At 43.5% G+C, this 25,417-nt stretch overlaps 1 protein-coding gene and 1 non-coding gene across 3 annotated transcripts; both read left to right on the top strand.

Annotated features, from left to right (window-relative positions):
- Positions 1–7,202: 7,202 nt before the first annotated feature.
- Positions 7,203–7,310, top strand: LOC135275450 (U6 spliceosomal RNA). Its single transcript, XR_010343083.1, has one exon. It is a non-coding gene; the product is annotated as a U6 spliceosomal RNA (small nuclear RNA).
- Positions 7,311–20,060: 12,750 nt separating this feature from the next.
- Positions 20,061–24,399, top strand: TUBA1A (tubulin alpha 1a). 2 transcript variants are annotated; one of them, XM_021665928.2, is made up of 4 exons: positions 20,061–20,180; positions 22,224–22,446; positions 22,574–22,722; positions 23,045–24,399. In XM_021665928.2, exons 1-4 carry the CDS (start codon positions 20,178–20,180, stop codon positions 24,023–24,025), a joined length of 1,356 nt encoding a protein of 451 aa, XP_021521603.1. In that variant the 5' UTR covers positions 20,061–20,177; the 3' UTR covers positions 24,026–24,399. The 2 variants fall into 2 exon arrangements, with proteins under 2 accessions (XP_021521603.1, XP_064233104.1); XM_064377034.1 differs by lacking the exon at positions 20,061–20,180 and adding an exon at positions 20,711–20,725.
- Positions 24,400–25,417: the final 1,018 nt, after the last annotated feature.

Here is a 25,417-nt window from a genome sequence, read left to right as displayed (position 1 = left end):
ATAACAAAGTACCACAAACTGAGTGCCTTAAACAACAGAAATTTATTGTCTCAGTCCTGGAGCCTAAAAGTTCAAAAGCAAGGTGCTGGCAGGATTGGTTTGTTCCGAGCACCAGTGAGGGAAGGATCTGTTCCAGGCCTCTCTCCTTGGCTTCTCCATGGCCACCTTCTCCCTGTGTCTACCTTCCTTCTGTACAGGTCTGTGTCTCTGGTCAACTTTCCTCTTTTTATGAGGATGCCAGTCATAGTGACCTCATTTTAACTTGATTACAGCTCCTTGAAGCTGAGGAAGTCTCTGCAGGGGCCGACAGCTGCAGGCATCTGCCAACAACTCTCCAGCAGCAGGGATAGCAAGCCCCCTAGTAAAGAGGGATCCGGGCAGTGCATCACGGTGTCCATAACACTGGCTGTGGAGTCTGTAAAAATGGAGTCTTGCTGTATGTCTTCTGCAACTTGCTTTTCAATTTTTTTTTTTTTTTTTTGAGACAGAGTTTTGCTCTTGTTGCCCAGGCTGGAGTGCAGTGGCACAATCTTAGTTCACTGCAACCTCTGTTTCCCAGGTTCAAGTGATTCTCCTGCCTCAGCCTCCTGAGTAGCTGGGATTACATGTGCCCATCACCATGACCAGCTAACTTTTTGTAGTTTTAGTAGAGTGTTTTGTTTTTCTTCTTTTTTTTTTTTTTTTTGAGACGGAGTTTCGCTCTTGTTACCCAGGCTGGAGTGCAATGGCGCGATCTCGGCTCACCGCAACCTCCGCCTCCTGGGTTCAGGCAATTCTCCTGCCTCAGCCTCCTGAGTAGCTGGGATTACAGGCACGCGCCACCATGCCCAGCTAATTTTTTGTATTTTTAGTAGAGACAGGGTTCCACCATGTTGACCAGGATGGTCTCGATCTCTTGACTTCGTGATCCACCCACCTTGGCCTCCCAAAGTGCTGGGATTACAGGCGTGAGCCACCATGCCCGGGGAGTGTTTTGTTCTTAAAGTGTTTTTATTTTAGCCTCTATAGAGACAATGATAAAAAGGCAAAATCAGCGGGCACAGTGGCTCACACCTGTAATCCCAGCACTTTGGGAGGCCAGGGCAGGTGGATCACTTGAGGTCAAGAGTTCAAGACCAGCCTGGCCAACATGGTGACACCCCATCTCTATTAAAAATACAAAAATTAGCCAGGTGTAGTGGTGCACATCTGTAATCCCAGCTACTCAGGGGGCTGAGGCAGGAGAATTGCTTAAACCTAGGAAGCGGACGTTGCAGTGAGCCGAGATCTTACCACTGCACTCTGGGCAACAGAGTGAGTGAGACTCTGTCTCAAAAAAAAAAAAAAGAGAAATAATAATTTAAAAATTAAAAAAAAAAACAAACAAATCTAGGGCAGGTTGTGGTGGCTTACGCCTATAATCCAGCACTTTGGGAGGCTGAGGCAGGTGGTTCACAAAGTCAGGGGTTCAAGACCAGCCTGGCCAGCATGGTGAAACCCTGCCTCTACTAAACATATAAAAATTAGCTGGGCGAGGTGGTGCACACCTGTAGTCCCAGCTACTTGGGAGGCTGTGGCAGAATAACTTGAACCTGGGAGGAGGAGGCTGCAGTGAGCAGAGATTGCACCATTGCACTCCAGCCTGGATGACAGAGTGAGACTGTCTCACCAAAAAAAAAAAAAAAAAACACAATAAAACAAATTTCATGCTGAATTGTAATCCCAGTGCCAGAGGTGGGGCCTGGTGGGAGGCGTTTGGGTCATGGGGGCAGATCCCTGGTGGCTTGGTGCTGTCTTCACGTAGTGAGTTCTCTTGAGGAGATCTGGTTGTTTAAAGGTGTGTGGCACTTCCCCGCCCTCGTCCTTGCTTTCACCATGTGATTCGGGGGCTCCCCCTTTGCCTGCCACCATGACTGTAAGCTTCCTGAGGCCTCCCCAGAAGCCGAGCAGAAGTAAGCACCATGCTTCCCATAAATACTGCAGAACTGTGAGTCAATTAAACCCCTTTTCTGTTTAAATTGCCCCGCCTTGGGGATTTCTTTATAGCAATATGAGAACAGCCTGACACAGTTGTCTTTAAAATGGTCCACATTCAGAATTTACTCATTTGCTTCTTAGTGGTTTATTTAATTTGCCCTCTATTCTCCATATTACCTGTAAGAAGGTAGCTCGAAGGCTTCATTAGATCCAGATTCAAGGGTCTACCTCAAGTTGTGCTGTGCACCTCACACTGTGTCACATAAGAAGGCACACAGTTTCCAGTTCTCCAACTGGTAGAAATGCCAAGACTCATCAGCAGATTCGAGGTGTGACAGCCTGGTGCCTGCCTTATAAAATGCCTCAACCTTGCTTGTAATGCTGTCATCCTTTGATGACCTTTGCCTGGGTCCACTATTGGCTATTAAGGGGTGCAAAGTGGTAATTTTCTAATTCTGTACTTTTTTCTACATTTATGAGCTAAAATGATTTTGTAAAGAAGTGCTATTTGGTTGCCTGAAACACAGTTAATATGGAAAAGAGAGTATAAAGCTTAATTCCATCCCTTTAAATTGCCAATTTTCAGAATATTTTGATGAATGTTTTTTGTTTTCTCTCTTTAAAAATCTCATTATGAATTCATGATATGAAAAATATGATCAGTTGTCTCTTTCAATTGCAGTAATTGTTCTTTTGAATGCTTATAATGTCCTGTTTGGGGCCAACAGTAGCTTCTTCATGTTGGCTCCTGTAGCCTTTTGACAATCCCACTAATTTTTTGGATAACTTCTTTGCTTTCTGGCATAACAAGATGTACCAGGCACATTGTGAACATTTTATGCTTCAGACCAGGAATTAGCAATTTCTCTAAAAAGCCCTGATTCTTCCTCTTCCAGAAGCTCTGATTTTTTTTAAAGCCCTGATTCTTTTTAGTAGAAAATAGTTTTTTAAAATCATGTTTTTGTTGTAGAACAGTTTTCAATTTACAGAAAAATTGCAAAGATACAGAGAAATTCCATATACCCAGTTTACTCTATTATTAGTATCTTACATTAGTGTGATATATTTTCCCCAATTAATGGGCCAATATCAATACATTATTGTTAACTGAAGTCCATATTTTATTCGGATTTTAGTTTTCTCTCTCTCTCTCTCTCTTTCTCTCTTTCTTTCTTGAGACAGAGTCTTGCTCTGTTGCCTAGGCTGGAGTGCAGTGGCACAATTTTGGCTCACAGCAACCCCGGCCTCCTGGGTTCAAGCAATTCTTTCAACTGAGCCTTCCAAGTAGCTGGGATCACAGATGTGCGTCACCACATCCAGCTAATTTTTATTTGTATTTTTTAGTAGAGATGGGGTTTCACCATGTTGGCCAGGCTGGTCTCGAACTCCTGATCTCAAGTGATCCGCCTACCTCAGTCTCCCAAAGTGCTGGGATTATAGGCATGAGCTGCTATGCCTGGCCAGAATAGTTTTTTGGGGTTTGTTTATTTTATTTTATTTTATTTTTTACTGAGACAGAGTCTCACTCTGTTGCCCAGGCTGGAGTGCAGTGGTGCAATCTTGGCTCACTGCAACCTCCACCTCCCAGGCTCAAGTGATTCTCCTGCCTCAGCCTCTAGAGCACTGAGATTACAAGCACTCACCACCACACCTTGCTAATTTTTGTATTTTCTTTTTCTTTTTTTTCTGAGTACAACTGGGAAGACAAATTTTTGTATTTTTAGTAGAGACAAATTTTCATCATGTTTGTCAGGCTGGTATTAAACTCCTAAATTCAAGTAATCCACCTGACTTGGCCTCCCAAAGTACTGAGATTACAGGCGTACGCACCATACCCGGCCCCAGAATCATTTTTAAAAGTCACAATCTCGGTGCTAAGGGAACTTTTTTTACTGGAATGACATTATTTCTAGACCTATTCAGTGAACAAAACTAGGTAATAACCAGGCGCGGTGGCTCATGCCTGTAATCCCAGAACTTTGGGAGGCCGAGGCAGGCAGATCACCTGAGGTCAGGAGTTCAAGACCAGCCTGACCAACATGGAGAAACCTGTCTCTACTAAACATACAAAAAATTAGCTGGGCGTGGTAGCACATGCCTGTAATCCCAGCTATTCGAGAGGCTGAGGCAGGAGAATTTCTTGAACCTGGGAGAAGAAGGTTACAGAGAGCTGAGATCACACCACTTGCACTCCCACCTGGGCCAAAAAAAAAAAAAAATTTTTTTTTGGTAAAGCTGATGTCTTCTGGGTCTGAAATTCCGGACCTCAGGCGATCCACATGCCTCAGCCTCCCAAAGTGCTGGGATTACAGGCATGAACTATTATGCCCAGACTTTTTTTTTTTTTAATGCTTTATTAATATAATTAACATACCAGGCTGGGTGCAGTATCTCACATCTGTAATCCAAGCACTTTGGGAGGCCGAGGCAGGTGGATCCCCTGAGGTCAGGAGTTCAAGACCAGCCTGATCAACATGTCTACTGAAAATACAAAAATTAGCCGGGTGTAGTGGCATACACCTGTAGTCTCAGCTACTTGGGAGGCTGAGACAGGAGAATTGCTCGTATCCGAGAGGCAGAAGTTGCAGTGAGCCAAGATCATGCCACTGCACTCCAGCCTGGGTGACAGAGCGAGACTCAGACTCAAAAAAAAAAAAAAGAAATTAACATACCATACAACTCACCGATTTAAAGTACACAATTTGGCCAGGCACAGTGACTCACACCTGTAATCCCAGCACTTTGGGAAGCCAAAACAGGAGAATCACTTGAGGTTGAGAGTTCAAGATCAACCTGACCAACATGGCAAAACACTGTCTCTACTAAAAATACCAAAAAATTAGCTGGGCATGGTGGTGCATGCCTGTAATCACAGCTACTCGAGAGACTGAGGCACAAGAATTGCTTGAGGCTGGGAGACGGAAGTTACAGTGAGCTGAGATTGCGCCACTGCACTCCAGCCTAGGCAACAGAATGAGACTCCCTCTCAAGAAACAAACCACCACCACAACAACAAAAACACAATTTAATGGTTGTTAGTACATTCACAAAGTTGTGCAACCATCGCCATGGTCAATTTTAGATTGTTTTTACCACTCCACAAAGAAATCCTGTATCCATCATTACTACCCATTTTCCCCAACCCCTTCCTGTATCACTTCTCCCTACCAGTCCCAGGCAATCACTGATCTACTTTCTGTCTCTATAAATTTTTCCATTCTAGACATTTTATGTAAATGGAATCATATAATAAGTAGTGTTTTTCAGTCTTGCTTATATCACTTAGCATGTTTTCTTTCTTTCCCTCACTTTCTTTCCTCTTTCTCTCCCTTTCCTTCCTTCCTTCCCTCTCCCCTTCCCTCCCTCCCTCTCTCCTTCCTTCCCTCCCTCCCTCCCTTCTTTCCTTCCTTTCTTCCTTCCTTCCTTCCTAGATGGGATCTTCCTATGTTGCCCAGGCTGGTCTCAAACTCCCACATTAGCCTCCTGAATAGCTGGAACTACAGGTGCACAACACCATGCCCAACTAACTTTTGCATTTTTAAAGAGAGAGGTTTTCTCTATGTTGCCTAGGCTGGTCTTGAACTCCTGGGCTCAAGGGATCCTCCTACCTTGGCCTCCCAAAGTGCTGGGATGACAGGCATGAGCCACCCTACCTGGCCCAGATACATATATATTTTTTTGAGATGGAGTCTTGCTCTGTCACCAGGCCGGAGTGCAGTGGCGCAATCTCGGCTCACTGCAACCTCCGCCTCCTGGGTTCAAGCGATTCTTCTGCCTCAGCCTCCAGAGTAGCTGGGACCACAGGTGCGTGCCACCACACCCGGCTAATTTTTGTATTTTTAGTAAAGACGGGGTTTCACCATGTTGGCCAGGATGGTCTCGATCTCTGGACCTCGTGATCCGCCCACCTCAGCCTCCCAAAGTGCTAGGATTACAGGCGTGAGCCACCGCGCCCGGCCTGATATTTGTTTTTAACTATAGAATTTTCTTAAGTCTCTGTTCTTTTCCCAGCACATCTTCCATGGTAGGAAACTTAATCAGGTAAATTTCACTTAGTGCTTGCAGTTTTTGTTGTTGCTGTTGGTTTGTTTTTATCGCCTTTTTCCTGCAGTAAGTACTTGTAGTTTATTGCTAATAAATATCGCTGAAATGGTGGACACTTTACCAGAAGTGACCTTGGCAGAAAAAAAAAATAGTTGAAAGAGAATTCAACTCAAATTTAGATGTACCCAAGATCAATACCTTATGTGAGTCTTTGTCTTCTTACGTGTATAAGATAAAGAATATCTATTCCAGATACCTGCTGTATAGATTAAATGAGATAACACAGGTGAAACTTTCTGTAAACCACAGGCACTATATAAATATTATTCCTAGCTATGTGGCATAGTGAAAATGTAAAACCTTTTTCTCCATGTGATGATGTACTAGATTTTAAGATCCTAAAGGAGAATAGTCATATTTGATTGATCTTTTAGTAATAGTGTCCAGCACATGCCTTCCCACCACCACCTTTTTATTTTTTTCAGACTGAGTCTCTCTTTGTCACCCAGGCTGGAGTGCAGTGGCATGATCTTGGCTCACTGCAACCTCTGCCTCCTGGGTTCAAGCTAATTCTCCTGCTTCAGCCTCCCCGAGTAGCTGGGATTACAGGTGCCCACCACCATACCCAGCTAATTTTTGTATTTTTAGTAAAAATGGGGTTTCGCCATGTTGGCCAAGTTGGTCTCAAACTCCTGACCTCAGGTGACCCACCCACCATGGCCTACCAAATTGCTGGGATTACAGGCTTGAGCCACTGTGCCCAGCCTAATTTTTGTATTTTCGGTAGAGATGGGGTTTTGCCATGTTGTCCAGGCTGGTCTGGAACTCCTGGCCTTCAGTGATCTGCTCACCTAGGGCTCCCAAAGTGCTGGGATTGCAGGTGTGAGCCACCACGCCAGGCCCCCCACCACCTGCACCTCGTTCTTTATTCTCCTTTACTTAAGCTCTCAGGGAACACTCAGACCCATAGTTAGGAATCATTTGCATGCTTTTTTGGTTTAAGGAATTCCTCTCAAGGTTAACTTTTCTTTCTTTTTTTTCAGTTTTTTTTTTTTTTTTTTTTTGAGACAGAGTCTCACTCTGTTGCCCAGGCTGGAGTGCAGTGGCATGAACACGGCTCACTGCAGCATCAACCTTCCCAGGATCAGGTAATCCTCCCTCCTCAGCCTCCCATCTCTTGTATCTTTTAAAATCGTATGTTTGTGCTCACTTCAGCAGCACATATACTAAAATTGGAATGATACAGAGAAGATTAGCATGGTCCCTGAGCAAGGATGACATGCAAATTTCGTGAAGCGTTCCACATTTTTAAGACAAGGATTCCCTCTCTCACCACTCCTATTCAACATAGTATTGGAAATTCTGTCCAGGGCAATCAGGCAAGAGAAATGGGTGTATACAACTGGTTGTATACTATTAGTTCTTAGGACTCTTACAAGCAGGCTCCAGGACACATGTTGTGTGCTCAGTGAGTATGTAAGAAGAAATGCATTTTAAAATGGAAAAAATACATATATGTATTAAATGTTTCTTTGTTCCAAGAATACCAATTCAACGGACTTTTTGATGATGCAAAGGGAAAGGCAAGATTTTATTCTGAAATGAAGATGTTGAGACAACATGGCTCCAAGGCACTGAACCAAGCCCTGAAGGATGTGAAACGCTGCAGTCCTCCAGACTGTTCTCAAAACACATTCTTTTCTAAGTTAGAATTCAGGCCACATATGGTCCCTAAAATGGATCTCCTGCTCTTATTAGATAAGAAAAGGAGGGGAGAAGATCAGATGAATGCAGGAAGGCTCTAGATGCAAGTCTTTGCCTCACACTGAAAAAGAACTATCAGGTTGACTGGACTGGCATCACAGAGCCCAGTGAAAACTATCCATCTAAAGACCCCATGCTGGTCTTCCAGATTGAATCACCTAAAGTCGGGGAAATCTGAGGATGCGGAATTGTTAGTTCTGGATAATCATCTAGGTAGAACCCTGTGGCAAGGCCAGCCCTAGAGTGAGCAGGCATTGTGGGTCACCATTATCCTGTAAGGGGACAGAGGGATTCACCCTGACACAATACTGTCCTGCACAATTTAATTCCATATAAAAAGCATTCTCTGTTACACAAAATATATAAAATAATGGTTAAGGGATGTTGAAAGATTTATTTAAAAAATAATAATAGGCCAGGCGAGGTGGCTCACGCCTGTGATCCCAGCAACTTTGGGAAGCTGAGGCAGGCGGATCACTTGAGGTCAGGTGTGCAAGATTAGCCTGGCCAACCTGGTGAAACCCTGTCTTTACTAAACATACAAAAATTAGCTGGGTGTGGTGGCGTGCATCTGTAATCCCAGCCACTCAGGAGAGTGAGGCAGAAGAAGTGCTTGAACCTGGGAGGCAAAGGTTGTAGTGAGCCAAGATTGCACCACTGCATTCCATCCTGGATTACAAAGTGAGACTCCATCTCAAAAAAATAAAAAATCAATCAAATAATAATGATTGAGAGTCAAACGCAAAAGCCAGATAGACCCGGGTTTGAATTTTCATTTTGTTACTTAGCCGTAAAAGACCTTGAATTTTCACTTTGTTACTTATAAGCTGTAAAGAGACATACTATTTAAATGTATTTATTTTTGATGGAGTTTCATTCTTGTTGCCCAGGCTGGAGTGCAATAGTGCAACCTCGGTTCACCACAACCTCTGCCTCCCGGGTTCAAGCCGGGTTCAAGCTGCCTCTCTGAGTAGCTGGGATTACAGGCATATGCCATCACGCCCAGCTAATTTTGTATTTTTAGTAGAGACGGGGTTTCTCCACGTTGGTCAGGCTGGTCTCGAACTCCTGACCTCAGATGATCCGCCTGCCTCAGCCTCCCAAAGTGCTGGGATTACACCGCGCCCAGCTGTCTGATTTTTTTTTTTTTATTATGCATTTAGTTAAAGCTGATGATGCTAGGATATAAATCTTATTTTAATTAAACCATCATAATGTCCACTCTGCTTTTCACAGAGAGACTGGCATTCATGAAGAGGAAGCTGGGGATGAGCTCTGTGTGAAGCCTCCATTTTACACAGATTTTCACTGAACACGAGATGAACCATTTACTGGAAAACCACTGGGGATGACATGCACTGGATTTTTTGCAATGATTTTTATCTCTGGTGTTTCTGACATCGACTAAGGTTTCAGGCAGACAGAGGCACGGAGGACCTAGTGACAATCACTAGGGAGCTTCCTGGTTGCTAGCAACAGTAAATACCATGGAGACACAATGACACAAAGACTCAACCTTTCACATACACACGATGAGACCTGGAGCCTGATTTCTTATTTCAGATACAGAGTCCTCAAGATAGAGCACAATGGCTTCTTCTTTCTCCCCTTCATATTAGACTTTTAAAATTGTGTGCAGAAACACATACTATGCAAGAGCCTACATGACCATCTTGCATCTCAATTTGTCTAAGAACACTTGGATTCTAACCTTCCTCTTAGTGCTGTCATGTTTTACTATTTTGAGGTAGAAATAGAAGGAAATAAGGTTGTTTATCTGACTTGGGGATTTTAAATTATGTATGACTTTGAAAAACTCATTGGTAAATGCCTGTCTTCTGTAAGAGTTATAATTGATTTCTGCCCTTTTGAAAATATTCAGAAAAACTATCTGAAAGATCTTCTCCAAGCTTATTCTCTAATTCATTTTTAGAAAAGGTAGAAGCATACAGAATATGAAATACAGCACTGGCAATTTAAGGTTTTTCCATGACTCATTCAAGGAAATTGCATAATAGCCTTTCCCTGCCAAGTTCACAGACTCTTCTCAAATACCTTGCAATTTTCCTTATTCTATTCCTTTCTTCCTCAACTTCATCTCTCTTTCCTTCTTTTCTATGTGCCATTAACTTTCTTCTCTTTTCTGTAAGGCTGTAAAACTCTCTTGGGTATAGTCATGTGATAGGCAAGGTGACAAGGGAGATTTGAAATACCCCTGACCTTGCTGGTCTGTCTCCTAGCAACTGTATAATACGTTGCTTAGTAACATGGGGTGAGAGTGAAGTCGATCTTACAAGTCTAAAAATACTGAAATTATTTTAAAAAGATTAATAGTGGGCTTATTTATTAAAATATACTAAATCCATAAATAGTCTTGCCATGTAAGGGACTTATTTCATGCTATGCAGTCTTGAGTGAACCTCTACATCTCTCTTTTTTTTTCTGACAGGTCTTTCTCAACCTTGTGAGAACTTCTACTTCTCTTATAATCTGTAGACAGTATTAGAATAACAGACTGCTGTTCACATAGGCAGATGAAGGAAAAAAACCCATAGCGTTCTCTAACCCTTTCTCTTCTACATATATATAATCAATGTTTATACCCACAGGGAAAGGGAGAAATGTTTCCTAAATGATCTTTTAGGCTAGGCAGATGAAGAAAAATGCAGCCTTTTCTAACTTCTCTTTTGCCCATGCATAATTGATTTCTAAATCTAAATCGAGACGGATCCAGCATTATTTCCAAAGAAGTTCAAAGAAAAAAAAAGAAAAAACATTTTAAAAGAGAATATGGGCTGGGCATGGTGGCTCACGCCTGTAATCCTAGCACTTTAGGAGGCCGAGGTGGGTGGACCACCTGAAGTCCGGAGTTCAAGACCAGCCTGGCCAACATGGTAAAACCCATCTCTTCTAATAGTATAAAACTTAGCTGGGCATGGTAGCACATACCTGTAATCCCAGCTACCCCGGAGGCTGAGACAAGAGAATTGCTTGAACCCAGGAGGCAGAGATTGTAGTGGGCCGAGATAACACCTCTACACTCCAGCCTGGGTGACAAGAGCAAAACTCCATCTCAAAGTTAAAAAAAAAAAAAAAGAAGTGGTCAAGCTTCAGAAGGGGCTCCTCAATTGTTTATTTGCAAATAAATGTTTATTAAGACAATTTTGAATTGTAATTAACAGAATTTAGTGATCAGTTAGGATTAATTTAAATGAATTAAAGTACTTACAGTAGTGCCTAGAACACAGTGTTACATGAGGTTATTTTATATATATATACATATATTTAATTTTTAAAATTATTTATTTATTTATTTTGAGACAAAGTCTCACTCTGTCACCCAGGCTGGAATGAAGTGGTGTGATCTCAGGTCATAGCAACTTTCACCTCCCAGGTTGAAGTGATTCTTATGCCTCAGCCTCCCTAATAGCTGGGATTATAGGTGTGAGCCACCACGCCCGGCTAATTTTTGTATTTTTAGCAGAAACGGGGTTTCACCATGTTGGCCAGGCTGGTTTTGAACACCTGACCTCAAGTGATTCACCTGCCTCCACCTCCCAAAATGCTGGGATTACAGGCATGAGCCACTATGCCCGGCCGAGGTTATCATTTTAATCTAGCTTGGCAGACCAGAAAGATGGTGACAATTAGCTGATATTAAGAATACAGGATCACTGAGAATATAAAATACTGAGGCAAGTGTGGAGAAAAATAAATTCCATTTAGATATATTGAATTTGAGATGTCTGCAGGTTATCTGGGGGATAAAACCAGTAAGAAATGCAAGACTCAAAGATGGAGGTGTGTTGTGTAAGACATTTTAAAAGTGAATTCTGACTTTTGTATGACTAGCTATATCTCAAAATGGACCAGTTCTAATTTCTCAGTGTTTTTTATCTAACAACATCAATGCATCTGTAAACTTTTGAAGGCACTAAATGGTTTTTTGTTCACTAGTAAATCAATCTCATTCTGGTTTATCTACGGCATGGAAGACAGGGATTTGAGAGAAAAGAGAGAAACCCACATTTGGAAGGTTGGGGGAGGGGACCCTGGAACCTCTTTTGATTACAATTGAATCCCTGTAGCCAGTGCACCATGGCAACCTTCCCAGTCGGCCACCTCATTTCCATCTGCTTTGGAGAAGGAAGGGGGCGGGCCAGAGGTGGTTCGATGTGCATTCTTGTGAGTATGTGTAAAATGCAATCGAATTATAAATTGTGTTTCGTGAAAACTGACATGATCTATTGTCTCCTCTGTTTGCTTCTCTTTCTTGTCTTCTCCGGATGCCTTTGAGCCTCTTCAAGTTTTGTCCCCTTTCCTCAAGTATCAGATTTCATCACCATTCAATCACCACCCCAATGTACCAGCGCAAAATTACAAATTAAAATATGTATCTCAGGACATAAATATTTTGTTTAAATGAGTGGTCCAGAGGCCGGGCATGGTGGCTCACAACTGAAATCCCAGCACTTTGGGAGGCTGAGGCAGGCTGATTGCTTGAGCCCAGGTGTTCAAGGTCAGCTTGGGCAACGTGGTAAAACCCCATCTTTACAAAAAATACACAAATTAGCCAGGTGTGGTGGTGCGGGCCTGTAGTCCCAGCTACTCTGAGGCTGAGGTGGGAGAATGGCTTGAGCCCAGGTGGTCAAGGCTGCAGTGAGCTGTGATTTTACCACTGCACTCCAGGCTGGGCAACAGAGTGAGACTCTGACACATTAAAAAAAAGACTGCTCCAGTAAATAAATGAACATTAATGAGTTACTTCAAAGCATTGTATTCCAATGCCAGAGATATATTTTTAATATTACAGGGTTCAGGTATTTACTGTGCTATTTTGTAAGTCCTACTTCTGGAATAGAAATCCATTAATATTTATCTCTGCTATACACACAAAAATCCTTCCCCAAAAAGATAAAACTCAGTTACCAAAATAACCACAGATAATTCTTACCACAGTTATCCAGGAAAAAAGCTATTATTTAGTAATACTGCATTGTTGACAAGATCTTGAGAAAAAGAATGTTAAGCTCTAAATAAAATTCTGAATTCTAGATGTGGAACCTTATTCTTACCTAAATTGTTAGTGTTGGAATTTGGCCAAGGCAAACTCAGTGGATAGTCTCTGTGTGGATAGCCACACATAGTGAGAGCCAATTCATTCAATATATTGATCCATACTGAACCCTAAAATGAAGATAAACTTAAATTCCATGTATCGTAATCATGTCCATTCCCTTGTTTACATTTAGAGTTTGAATCGTGTTTAGCAAGAGAATTTAAGGGAAACTTTAAATTTGGTTGCTTGAATATACCCATTTACACTCCAACATGCTCTAAGGAGGCAATGTGACATGGACAGGTATGCTCATTTTACAAAAGATGCAGAGGCAGTGATGTGGCGTGAGACAGGTAACACCACGGGGAAATGAAGTTGGGAAATGTGAACCAAGAGCACCTGGAAAACTGGACCACCAGCTTCATCTCTGTGCCCGCGCGGCAGCTCCCAGGCTGAACTCTATCTCACAGCACTCTTCACACTGTAATAACAGTTTCCTTCCTTGCACCTTGAGCTCCTCTGAGGCAGGAAACTTTTTTTTGTCTTTTAGGCCAAGCCCTTCCTTTATACTGATTTCCTTGTCACTAAATTCAATGAGCACTCTTCCATCCTTACTTAACAACTCCTCTGCAGTGTTTGGTATTACTCAGCACTCTCTTGACACTCTCTCCTTCCTTTTTTTTTTTTTTTGAGGCAGAGTTTCGCTTTTGTCACCCAGACTAGAGTATACAATTGCATGATCTAGGCTCACTGCAACCTTCACCTCCCAGGTTCAAGCAATTCTCCTGCCTCAGCCTCCCGAGTAGCTGGGATTACAGGTGTCCGCCACCACACCCGGCTAATTTTTTGTATTTTTAGTAGAGACGGGGTTTCACCATGTTGGCCAAGCTGGTCTTGAACTCCTGACCTTGTGATCCACCCGCCTTGGCCTCCCAAAGTGCTGGGATTACAGGTGTGAGCCACCACGCCCAGCCGACACTCTCTCTTTTGTTTCTGTGACATCAATGTGTTCTGTTTTACCGCCTCCTATGGCCACTCCTTCTTTCTTTCCTTTTCTGACACTTCTTTGTCTTGCAATCCTTTACTGTTTTTATTTTTATTATTTTTTATAATTACTATTATTTTTGGAGATTGAGTCTCACTCTGTCACCCATGCTGGAGTGCAATGGCAGGATCTCAGCTCATTGCAACCTCCTCCTCCCAGGTTCAAGCAATTCTCCTGCCTCAGCCTCCCGAGTAGCTGGGACTACAGGCGTATGCCGCCAAACCTGGCTAGTTTTTTGTATTTTAGTAGAGACAGCCTTTCACCATGTTGCCCAGGCTGGTCTCGAACTCCTGAGCTCAGGCAATTCACCCACCTCAGGTTCCCGAAGTGCTAGAATTACAGGCGTGAGTCACTGCGCCCGGCCTATTATTATTATTTTTGAGACAGGGTCTCTCTCTGTCACCCAGGCTGTAGTGCAGTGGCACCATCACAGCTCACAGCAACCTAGATCTCTTAGGCTTAAGCGATCCTCCCACGTCAGCCTCATAAGTAGCTGGAACGATGGGTATGCACCACCATACCCAGTTAACTTTTTTTTAATGGTAGAGATGGGGGTCTTGATACATCACCCAGGTTTGTCTCAAACTTCTGGGCTCAATCGATCCTCTTGTCTCGGCCTCCCAAAGTGATGAGATTACAGGTGTAAGCCACCTCACCCAGCCTACTGTTTATTATTACTATTATTATTATTATTATTGGTGAGGGGGACAGAGTCCAGCTCTGTCACCCAGGCTGGAGTGCAGTGGTGCAATCTTGGCTTGCTACAACCTCCACCTCTCGGGTTCAAGCAATTCTCCTGCCTCAGCCTCCTGAGTAGCTGGGATTACAGGCGCTTGCCACCATGCCTAGCTAATTTTTGTGTTTTTAGTAGAGATGAGGTTTCACCATGTTGGCCAGGCTAGTCTCAAACCCCTGACCTAGATTGATCTGCCCACCTCGGCCTCCAAAGTGCTGGGATTACAGGTGTGAGTAACCACACACGACCCTGTTTTTAATTTATTAAATCTGTTCCCAAGCCTGGTAAGTCAGCCTCCTAAATATCCCTAAATAGTCCACAAATCTATCTCGTTCCCATTCAGTGACATAACTTGAAATTATGGGTTACAGTTGGAGAATTCTATTCTCATACGATGCCACCAGCTTTATAACCATGCTGTTGTCATTAGACACCAAATACACATCTCCATCCCCTCCAGTCCTGACCTTTCCCTGAGTAGTGCCAATCTCAGATTCCCAGAGGCCTCCAAGACCTCTGCCCTCCGTTCCTCTATCACCTAAAATGGTGTAGCATGCAGCTTGTTAGATCACAGGGACTGACCTTTCCCGCCCTCAACACTCTCCCCCAGTACACACACAAATGCATTTTCTGCTTAGACTTGCATCCCTTCTCAACTTCCCTATTCTGTTAACAGCACCACTACCATTTCATTTCAGGCTAAAAACTTTAAGGGTCAGGCAGGCCACAGTGGCTCACACCTGTGATCCCAGCAGTTGCGGAGGCTGGGGTAGGAGGACTGCTTGAGGCCAGGAATTTGAGACCAGCCTGAGCAAGAAAAGTGAGATTCCGTCTCTACAAAAAAAAAAAAAAAAAAAAGACAGGTGTGGTAGTGTGGGCTTGTAGTCCCAGCTACATGGGAGGCTGAGGTGGGAGGATCACTTGAACCCAGAAGTTTGAGACTGCTGTGAACTATGATTACACCACTGATCTCCAGCCTGGGCCCTGCCTCTATAAAAGAAAAGAGAAGGCTGGGAGCAGTGGCTCATGCCTGTAATCCCAGCACTTTGGGAGGCCAAGGCGGGCAGATTACCTGAGGTCAGGAGTTCGAGACCAGCCTGGCCAACATGGTGAAACCCCCATCTCTACTAAAAATACAAAAAATTAGCCGGGCATGGTAGCACATGCCTGTAATCCCAGCTACTCAGGAGGCTGAGGCAGGAGAATCATTTGAAACTGGGAGGCAGAGGTTGCCGTGAGCCGAGATGGTGCCACTGTATTGCAGTCTGGGCAACAAGAGCAAAACTGTCTCAAAAAAAAAAAAAGAAAAAGAAAAATACCTTCAAGGGTTGATTTTGACTCCTTCCTTTTTACCACATGTCCAACCAATCACCACCAGGATTCTTCCTTTGAATGATCTCTTCTCTTCTCTTATCCCTTTCTATCCATTCTCACTGTGATTATGATGGCCTAAGACCTTCTGCTTAGATTACTGCAATAATGTATTGGTCTCATTCTCCAGTCTCTTTTCCTACTCCATATACCAGTCACATTAATTTTATGAAAATGCTGTTCTCTTCATAAATTTATCACTCTTTTTTTTTTTTGGAGACAGGGTCTCTCTCACTCTGCTGCCCAAGCTGGAATGCAGTGGCACAATCATTACAGCTCATCATAGCTGTGACCTCCCAGGGTCCAGCAATCTTTTTTGTAGAAATGGGGTCTCTCTATGTCACCTGGACTGGTCGAGAACTCCTGGGCTCAAGCAAGCCACCCACCTCGGCCTTCCAAAGTGCTGGGATTACAGGTATGAACCACTACGCTTGGCCTGTCACTCTTTTGGATAAGAATATAAAAGGCTTCACACTGTATATGGACTCAATCCCAAACTCCTTCAGACTGAAGTTCAAAATATTTTGTTAACTAGCTCCGCCCTCCCCACATAACACATCACGGGCCCACCCTTGAATGCCCTAATCAAGCCAATTTCTTTCTTTCTTTTTTTTTTTTTTTTGAGACGGAGTTTCGCTCTTGTTACCCAGGCTGGAGTGCAATGGCTCGATCTCGGCTCACCGCAACCTCCGCCTCCTGGGTTCAGGCAATTCTCCTGCCTCAGCCTCCTGAGTAGCTGGGATTACAGGCACGTGCCCCCATGCCCAGCTAATCAAGCCAATTTCTTTGTCCTCCCTTATACAGGCAACAGATCATCATTATACCATATCTTTGCTAATGTTATTTTTTCCATTTAGAGTATTTATTCCACTCTCATTCTATTCAAGAGCCACCATTCCTAATAAAAGCTTCCATTATAAACATTAGTTCAGGTTGGGCACAGTGGATCATGCCTGTACTCCTAACACTTTGGGAGGCTGAGGTGGGTGGATTGTCTGAGTTCAGGAGTTTGAGACTAGCCTGGGCAATATGGTGAAAACTTGTCTCTACTAAAATACAAAAAATTAACCAGGTGTGGTGGCATGAGCCTGTAACCCCAGCTACTCTCGAGGCTGAGGCAGGAGAATTGCTTGAACCCGGGAGGCAGAGGTTGCAGGAACCGAGATTGTGCCATTGCACTCTAGCCTGGGCAACAGAGCGAAACTCCCTCTCAAAGAATAAACAAATAGGGGTGGGCGTGGTGGCTCACACCTGTAATTCCAAAACTTTGGGAGGCCAAGGCGGGCGAATCACCTGAGGTCAGGAGTTCGAGACCAGCCTGGCCAACATGGTGAAACCCCATCTCTACTAAAAACACAAAAATTAGCGGCGTGATGGCCAACGCCTGTAATCCCAGCTCCTCGGGAGGCTGAGGGAGGAGAATCACTTGAACTCGGGAGATAGAGGGTGCAGTGAACTGAGATCATGCCACTGGGCACCAGCCTGGGAGACGGAGTGAGACTCCGTCACAAAAAAATAAAAAGAAAGAAAAGAAACTGCACAGAGAACTGTTCGTTTAATTAAGCAAACGTGTATAATATCTACTGTATGTCATGCATTTTGGCAGGAACTAGGACTTACATTTTAATGGAGGAGAAATGTAGACATGTAAATAAATGATTAAAATTCTACAAATATTATGAAAGAAGAATGTTTCATGCTCATCTTACTGTGTACAAGAATGAATTCATTAGAAGAATACTTGTACATGTATATTGATGTCAACTTTTTTAAACGGCAGTAAAAATAAGAGGTAAACTAGTAAAAAAAATTTTTTTTTTGCTTTCCACAGTTTGAGTGCTATTAAATCAGATAATAAGGAACAAAAATTATAGATTGGTTGTTTCCCCTGATCTCTTGTTTATATATTTGAGATTATCAGTGCTTAAATAGTCTATTTCTGACCTAGATCTTGTTGTTACTTAGGCCCAAGGGGAGGGAGTAACCCTCATTTACCTAAGGAACACAATGGCTCTGAGATAGAATTACAAAGACTCAACTGCGCGAATCCTCCTCTCTTCTATTTAATCTTCTGGAAATTGCATAAAGAACTGAGACAATTGGGTAAATGACATATTTCTTAATTAATCTTTTTATATTGTAAAGAGAATAATTCAAAGCTCTGCTTCTCATTCCAAAAAGACTTGTATATGTTACTATAGTCCGATAGTGTCTGATATATTTTATTATTAAAATTGTGTAAGTATTTTGAATGGGCTACTTATTAATCCTTATGCTTCCTTATGACATTTAATTCTTGAAGCATTCAAATATCTAATCCTCCTGTCTCTTTACTGAAATATACTTTTTTAAAATTTTTTTGCTAAAGAGATGGAGATAAGATGATGCTGAGGATTATTTTTTCCTGGGAAATATACAATAATTAGACAAAATGATGTTGCATTTTGGATATTTTTTCCAGAGGATATTGCTGCAGCAAAATTGAACAAGTAAAGCAGAACCGTGGATGGCAGGCTAGAAAAATCTGTGGTCACCATCGTCACACCACAACCTGCAGCAGCTGTATTCTCAAGTCCCTCCCTCCCACGCCCTGCTCAGCCTGCCAGCCCAGCAGGAATGAATGGGCTCCACAGAGTACTGTGTGAGTAGTGCTGCAGACCCTGAAAATCTGTCACTAAAAACCAAAAGGAAAAATTATTTGTCAAAATACAAATGAAATTTCAACTTCTGTGGCCAAACTTATTTATTTACCTCTGAAATTTCATCACCAATATCTGGTGGCACGAAATCCAGTGACTTATTCTGCATAGTGCATCATTGCTGAGAATGGAGCCTTTCTAAATAGCAAGAGAATGTTACTACAATTCATTTCCTAGGGGTGAAAGCAAAGCCTTTTTGTCCCAAGGGGCAAGTGAGCAACCACCAGAGTCTCTAGCTGAATAGCAAAGGTGTGAGGCTGGCTAAAATCCCCACAGTTAGAAGTCCACCTGCAGGAGGATATTTACCAAATTGACATAAGAACTACATAAAAAGGAAATGCAGTTGTTGAGCTGACGTTTCACAGTTGTCTGTGGATGGAAGCAACATTGCAAAATGGTCTGCTTTTTACATTATGTTATTCTCTTCTTTTAAATTTGGTTTCTTGGTAATTATTATTTTGCTTGTTACTTTTTAGACAAAAGTACAATGCATAAATATAACTGCACACATGTAGTACTAACTTGTGAACTCAATTATTTCTCCTTGTATTTTCCCAATTCTATATCAGGAAAGATGATGCACTCCAAGGACAATGTACCACACAAAATGTGTTACATAGACTTCTCATAAAGGATTACCTCTAGTAAACTATTATAACTACTCTACGTTCACTAGTTATTGTTTATTGCCATGTTAGAACTATGTGTTCGCTTCTTTATTTAGTATGGTTATTCTTTCCATCTTCCAGTTTTGTTTAGGTATTTGGGTGTGCGTGTGCCTGCAAAAGACGGTCTGAAAATAAATTAGTTGAACCTGAGAAACCATTTTGAATGACTGTATTAATAAATATTTTTTTAAATTAAAAAAAATCACATTTACCCAAGCCATTTTGAGCAATCACGCCCATTTTCTCTCCCACTTTATTTTTAAAGCAATTAGAGACGCTGAACCCTAACAAAATGTAGTCAAGTCTACGAGGAGGGGCTGGCAGTAATTTTCCTCTAAATATTGCATCTGAACACAAATTCTGTTATTAAGTGTAGGGGGAAAAACTCCTCACATAGATAATTTTAACCGCAGTTTGAGATTTAAGCAATATAAAGTCTTCCAACCCCAGTCCCCTTTCTTCTTCTTCCGCCCCTCCCCAACCCCACCCCATAATGGATGCTCGGCAGACTGCTTCTGCACGGTCTCTTTGTCTAAAGGATGCAAACAGTCTATGGATGCTAGAGAAGAAAGGGTGGGGGAGAGATTACCTCATCCCACGTCGCTTGCACCAATCACCAGTCTCCTGTCATGACTTCTCTGGGCAGATTGGGGGTCTGGACCAACAGGAAAAGGCCCCAGCCCATCCCCATGGCGACCGAGTTGTATATAGGGAGCCGCATCCGCCCATGTGCCGCAGGTTCTCTTACATCGACCGCCTAAGAGTCGCGCTGTAAGAAGCAACAACCTCTCCTCCTCGTCTCCGCCATCTGCTCGGCAGCCGCGAAGCAGCAACCATGGTGAGAATCGGCTTCCGCTCTTTGAGGCCGTTGGGTGGAGTCAGCGCCCCCAGGGTCTACTTGGAAAACTTTTAAGCTCTTTTCTTTCGTAAGCTGTCTGGGCGAGGGTCGTCGTGTGCTTTAGCTTTGTCTGCCCCAAATCCTCAAGCCCCGCCGCCACCGCCGCAGTGCGGGTGCAGGATCCGGGCCAGGACTGCGCCCAGGGCGCAGCCGAGCGCTGGGGAGGGACAAAGGCGGCGCCTGGACGCCTGTGTTGTCCGAGAGCCTTTCGGGGCTGAGGACGGCCCAGCCCGTCTGCCGTGACCGAGGGGTCTGGGGCGTCCCGGCTGGGCCCCGTGGCTGTGCGCCCGGTTTCGCTACCGCCGAGGGGTCTCTTTCCGTCTCGCGTAGTTCTCTGAGGACCGCGAGAGGAGGAGGCGCCCAAAAAGAGCGGGGACGGTGGGGGAGCTGGGGGATGCGGGAGGGGGGATGGGAACAAAGCGCAGCCTGGGGTTAGCGTGGGAAGACCCCTTGCGGTCGTTGGCGTTTTTTCCCGGGAAAATACGGTGAGTTTCTGCTGGAGCCCTCGGCAGCGGGTGTCAGGGCGGCGCAGGGGCGGGGTTGTTTGTTTCTGGCTTCTATGGCGTTGGAGCCACGGGGCGGGGTTCGCCCTCACTGAACCTCGTCTGTCAGTAGCAGACTTTAAGAAAAGCCTTTCGTCATTGCGAAACTGTAGGCTCCAAAAAGGTTTTCTTCACTATTATTTGTTAGATGACTTTTTTTTTCTTGAGCAAAATCACAATTCACTTGACAAACTCTTTAACGTCTGCCCTGACCGACTGGAGTGTGTGTGTGTGTGTGTGTGTTTGTCTGGGTGTCTGGGCTGCACGTTCAGCGAGAGAGAAAGCCCACTTTGTGAGTCCCCGGGGTACCCTGATAGTCAGGACCTAGGAAACGCCCTTCCCCGACGACAGCCCCCACCACATCAGTGAATAGACAATGGAAGTGGTAGCCCTAAAGACCACAGAGGAAGAAAACCTCTACTGGATGCAAAGAATATGAATGTTATGTGGTAGGTAGAGAATCTCAAGATGAAAATACTATTTTGTTGTTTTTAATAAATATTTCATTATCCTTCCACTGGGTTTTTATTCTTTGTTTGGTAGCTTATCGTGATGCTTCTTTCTAACTTAGGAACCTTTTTGTATGTTTGTTTGTTTTTTTAAGATACAGATAATTTTTCAGCTTTTACAGTGGAGAAGATCTGGAAAAACCTTTTTTAAAAAAGAAAAGTGATGAAATTACTATAGACAAAGAAGAATTATATTCCTCATCCCGTTGTCTTTTGTTCTAGTGAATCTTGATTAATTCATTTCAATTCAGGCACATGGTCCCGGGCTGGGTCAGAGGAGGAAAACTGGCAAAACAGCACAATGAGATCATGTAGGCAGTTGCTGGAAATAGAGCTTGCTCTGTTAAATAATGTAGCAGACAGTACAGGCTAGCACCAGGCACTGCAAATACAGCAATGCAGCAATGCAGAAGGCAGACCTTGTCTAGCTTCTAAACCCCTGGTATTGATGGATTCTGCAGACAGACTGCAGAAGGGTGTGGCTTCTTGCCTCAGCTGCAGTACAGATGTCCGTGTTACAATATCAAGTCCTATTCAGTGGAAACTTTAATCTCTATTTAAAAGGGAAGAAAGCAGTAAAATTAATCCCAATTAAGTCATGATTGGATTTACTTTATTTTACAAAATTTGTGCTTCGAATACGGAATACTTTTTAAATATGAAAAGTCTTCTATTCAAGCATGGTAGTAGGAACAATGGGCTGGTACCATGTGCTGAACAGGGCCAAGGCGACATCATTATTCAGACCACACCCATATGTAGCATTTGTAGCAGATGATTTTCCTTAATCTTTGTAGCATGCTGGGGATATGACCTCAAATAATTTTGAAAAATACCTGTGTGTTATTAGAAATATTTTTAGAAAATTACTCAAAGTTTGAAATGCTAATGCAGCTTAATTTTATAATTTTTTTCACTTTTCCTTCCTACAGCGTGAGTGCATCTCCATCCACGTTGGCCAGGCTGGTGTCCAGATTGGCAATGCCTGCTGGGAGCTGTACTGCCTGGAACATGGCATCCAGCCCGATGGCCAGATGCCAAGTGACAAGACCATTGGGGGAGGAGATGACTCCTTCAACACCTTCTTCAGTGAGACGGGCGCTGGCAAGCACGTGCCCCGGGCAGTGTTTGTAGACCTGGAACCCACGGTCATTGGTGAGTTGGCCTCAGTAACCCAAGTGAGATCCCAGGGTGCTGGGACGGGAGGTCTGTCCTGGGAGCTCTGCTGGTCACTCGCTCACTCTCACCCAGTCCCTCTGCCCTTCTCTCCCTCCTTCTCCAGATGAAGTTCGCACTGGCACCTACCGCCAGCTCTTCCACCCTGAGCAGCTCATCACAGGCAAGGAAGATGCTGCCAATAACTATGCCCGAGGGCACTACACCATCGGCAAGGAGATCATTGACCTTGTGTTGGACCGAATTCGTAAACTGGTATGTTTCTTTTCAAGAATAAAGTAAATTAATGAGCCTAAAAAAGACATTTGAAATAATGCTGTTTTTTTTTTTAAACACAGAATTGAACTGTTATTTTAGTAAAGAGTAGAATGAGTTATTCCTTTGGGGTTTTTAAAATTCAGTTAAAATGAACTATTTGGTGTCATTTTGTAAATGTTAATGAGAACTTTTTAAAAAGCATTTGTAAAAATAAGATTTAAGTCCTGGGAGATATATGAAAAATGAAAATATATTTACTGTGATTGTACTACAAAGAACAAAAACTTAATCTTTCCTCTGTTCCTCTCTTTTGTAATAGGCTGACCAGTGCACCGGTCTCCAGGGCTTCTTGGTTTTCCACAGCTTTGGTGGGGGAACTGGTTCTGGGTTCACCTCCCTGCTCATGGAACGGCTCTCAGTTGATTATGGCAAGAAGTCCAAGCTGGAGTTCTCCATCTACCCGGCGCCCCAGGTTTCCACAGCTGTAGTTGAGCCCTACAACTCCATCCTCACCACCCACACCACCCTGGAGCACTCTGATTGTGCCTTCATGGTAGACAATGAGGCCATCTATGACATCTGTCGTAGAAACCTCGATATCGAGCGCCCAACCTACACTAACCTGAATAGATTAATAGGTCAAATTGTGTCCTCCATCACTGCTTCCCTGAGATTTGATGGAGCCCTGAATGTTGACCTGACAGAATTCCAGACCAACCTGGTGCCCTATCCCCGCATCCACTTCCCTCTGGCCACATATGCCCCTGTCATCTCTGCTGAGAAAGCCTACCATGAACAGCTTTCTGTAGCAGAGATCACCAATGCTTGCTTTGAGCCAGCCAACCAGATGGTGAAATGTGACCCTCGCCATGGTAAATACATGGCTTGCTGCCTGTTGTACCGTGGTGACGTGGTTCCCAAAGATGTCAATGCTGCCATCGCCACCATCAAGACTAAGCGTACCATCCAGTTTGTGGATTGGTGTCCCACTGGCTTCAAGGTTGGCATCAACTACCAGCCTCCCACTGTGGTGCCTGGTGGAGACCTGGCCAAGGTACAGAGAGCTGTGTGCATGCTGAGCAATACCACAGCCATTGCTGAGGCCTGGGCTCGCCTGGACCACAAGTTTGACCTGATGTATGCCAAGCGTGCCTTTGTTCACTGGTACGTGGGTGAGGGGATGGAGGAAGGAGAGTTTTCTGAGGCCCGTGAGGACATGGCTGCCCTTGAGAAGGATTATGAGGAGGTTGGTGTGGATTCTGTTGAAGGAGAGGGTGAGGAAGAAGGTGAGGAATACTAAAGTTAAAATGTCACAAAGGTGCTGCTTTTACAGGGAAGCTTACTCTGTTTTAAACATGAAAAGTTGTGGTCTGATCAGTTAATTTGTATGTAGCAGCGTATGCTCTCATATACAATTACTGACCTATGCTCTAAAACACGAATGCTTTGTTACAGACCCAAGCTGTCCATTTCTGTGAAGGGTTTCGAATAAAGTATTCCCTGTCTTAAATGAATTCAGTCCTCTGTTTTCTATCTGGGTGTCTGAAATTTGTCATGTATTCAGTGCATTGAGAATAAAGAATAAGTATTGCCTGTGGTTTATACATATCCTATCTTAGTAATTTAAAACTTTTATTTATAAAACATAAAATGCATATCTAAAGATTACCACTATAGAGCATCATGTACTTTTTTGTGTGTGTGTGAGATGGTGTCTTGCTTTGTTGCCCAGGCTGGAGTGCAGTGGCGCCATCTTGGCTCACTGCAACCTCGGCCTCCTGGGTTCAAGAGATTCTCCTGCTTCAGCCTCTGGAGTAGTTGAGATTACAGGTACCTGCCACCACACCTGACTAGTTTGTTTATTTTTAGTAGAGACGAGGTTTCACCATGTTGGCTGGGCTGGTCTCAAACTTGACCTCCCATGATCTGCTGGCCTCAGCCTCCCAAAGTGCTGGGACTATAGGCGTGAGCCACCTTGCCTGGCTCATACTATTCTTAAGTTTTTACCTCATTATGATAATAAAGTTACTTAGGTTGCCAGTACTTTTTAGAATTGAAAGTTGGTAATGCACAGCCAGAATCTGGTTGGCTGCTGAATCTCATGTAACTAACATAAAATGGTGAATATTGCAAATGCATCACCTTTTCATGTGCCCTCAGTTCCTTGGCATGTGTCTAGTGCCATTATGCTTCCTCTGCCCAGGATTCCCAAAACAAATCTGCTCTCCATGCAAGTGGCCTTATGCTAGACTTAATCCTTTACCTTCTTCCCAAATCTGTTTTAAGCTAAATGTCAAGATGGAAAAGCCTAGTACATTACTCACTCTAATGTGTTAATTACATACCTGAATGTTAACTCTCCAAGTTAATATGGGCCAATAACTTCAGAGGAAACCCTAATAGTGCAATTGTATGCATCAGCACCAACACAGAAAATGTTTTAGACTTAGGATTTGTCCAACAATAGAGCTGTGCCCCAGTCCAACTGACCAAAAGTCTATTCCCAAGCACAGTAAATTGTCTTCCTACTCTCACATTTTCTGGTTCTGGGATACATACTAGTTCGGTGCTATGAAGAAGTAACCAAGACTGGGTAATTCATAATGGAAAGAAGTTTAATTGACTCATAGTCCCACATGGCTGGGGAGGCCTCGGGAACCTTACAATCATGGCGGAAAGGGAAGCAAACGTC

The sequence above is a fragment of the Aotus nancymaae genome, unplaced genomic scaffold (assembly GCF_030222135.1).
Source record: "Aotus nancymaae isolate 86718 unplaced genomic scaffold, 86718_ANA_hifiasm-v0.15.2.pri h1tg000016l, whole genome shotgun sequence".
Lineage (NCBI taxonomy): Eukaryota > Metazoa > Chordata > Mammalia > Primates > Aotidae > Aotus > Aotus nancymaae.
The sequence above is the reverse complement of the archived record's forward strand: the minus strand, read 5'-3'. Positions and strand labels throughout refer to the sequence as shown.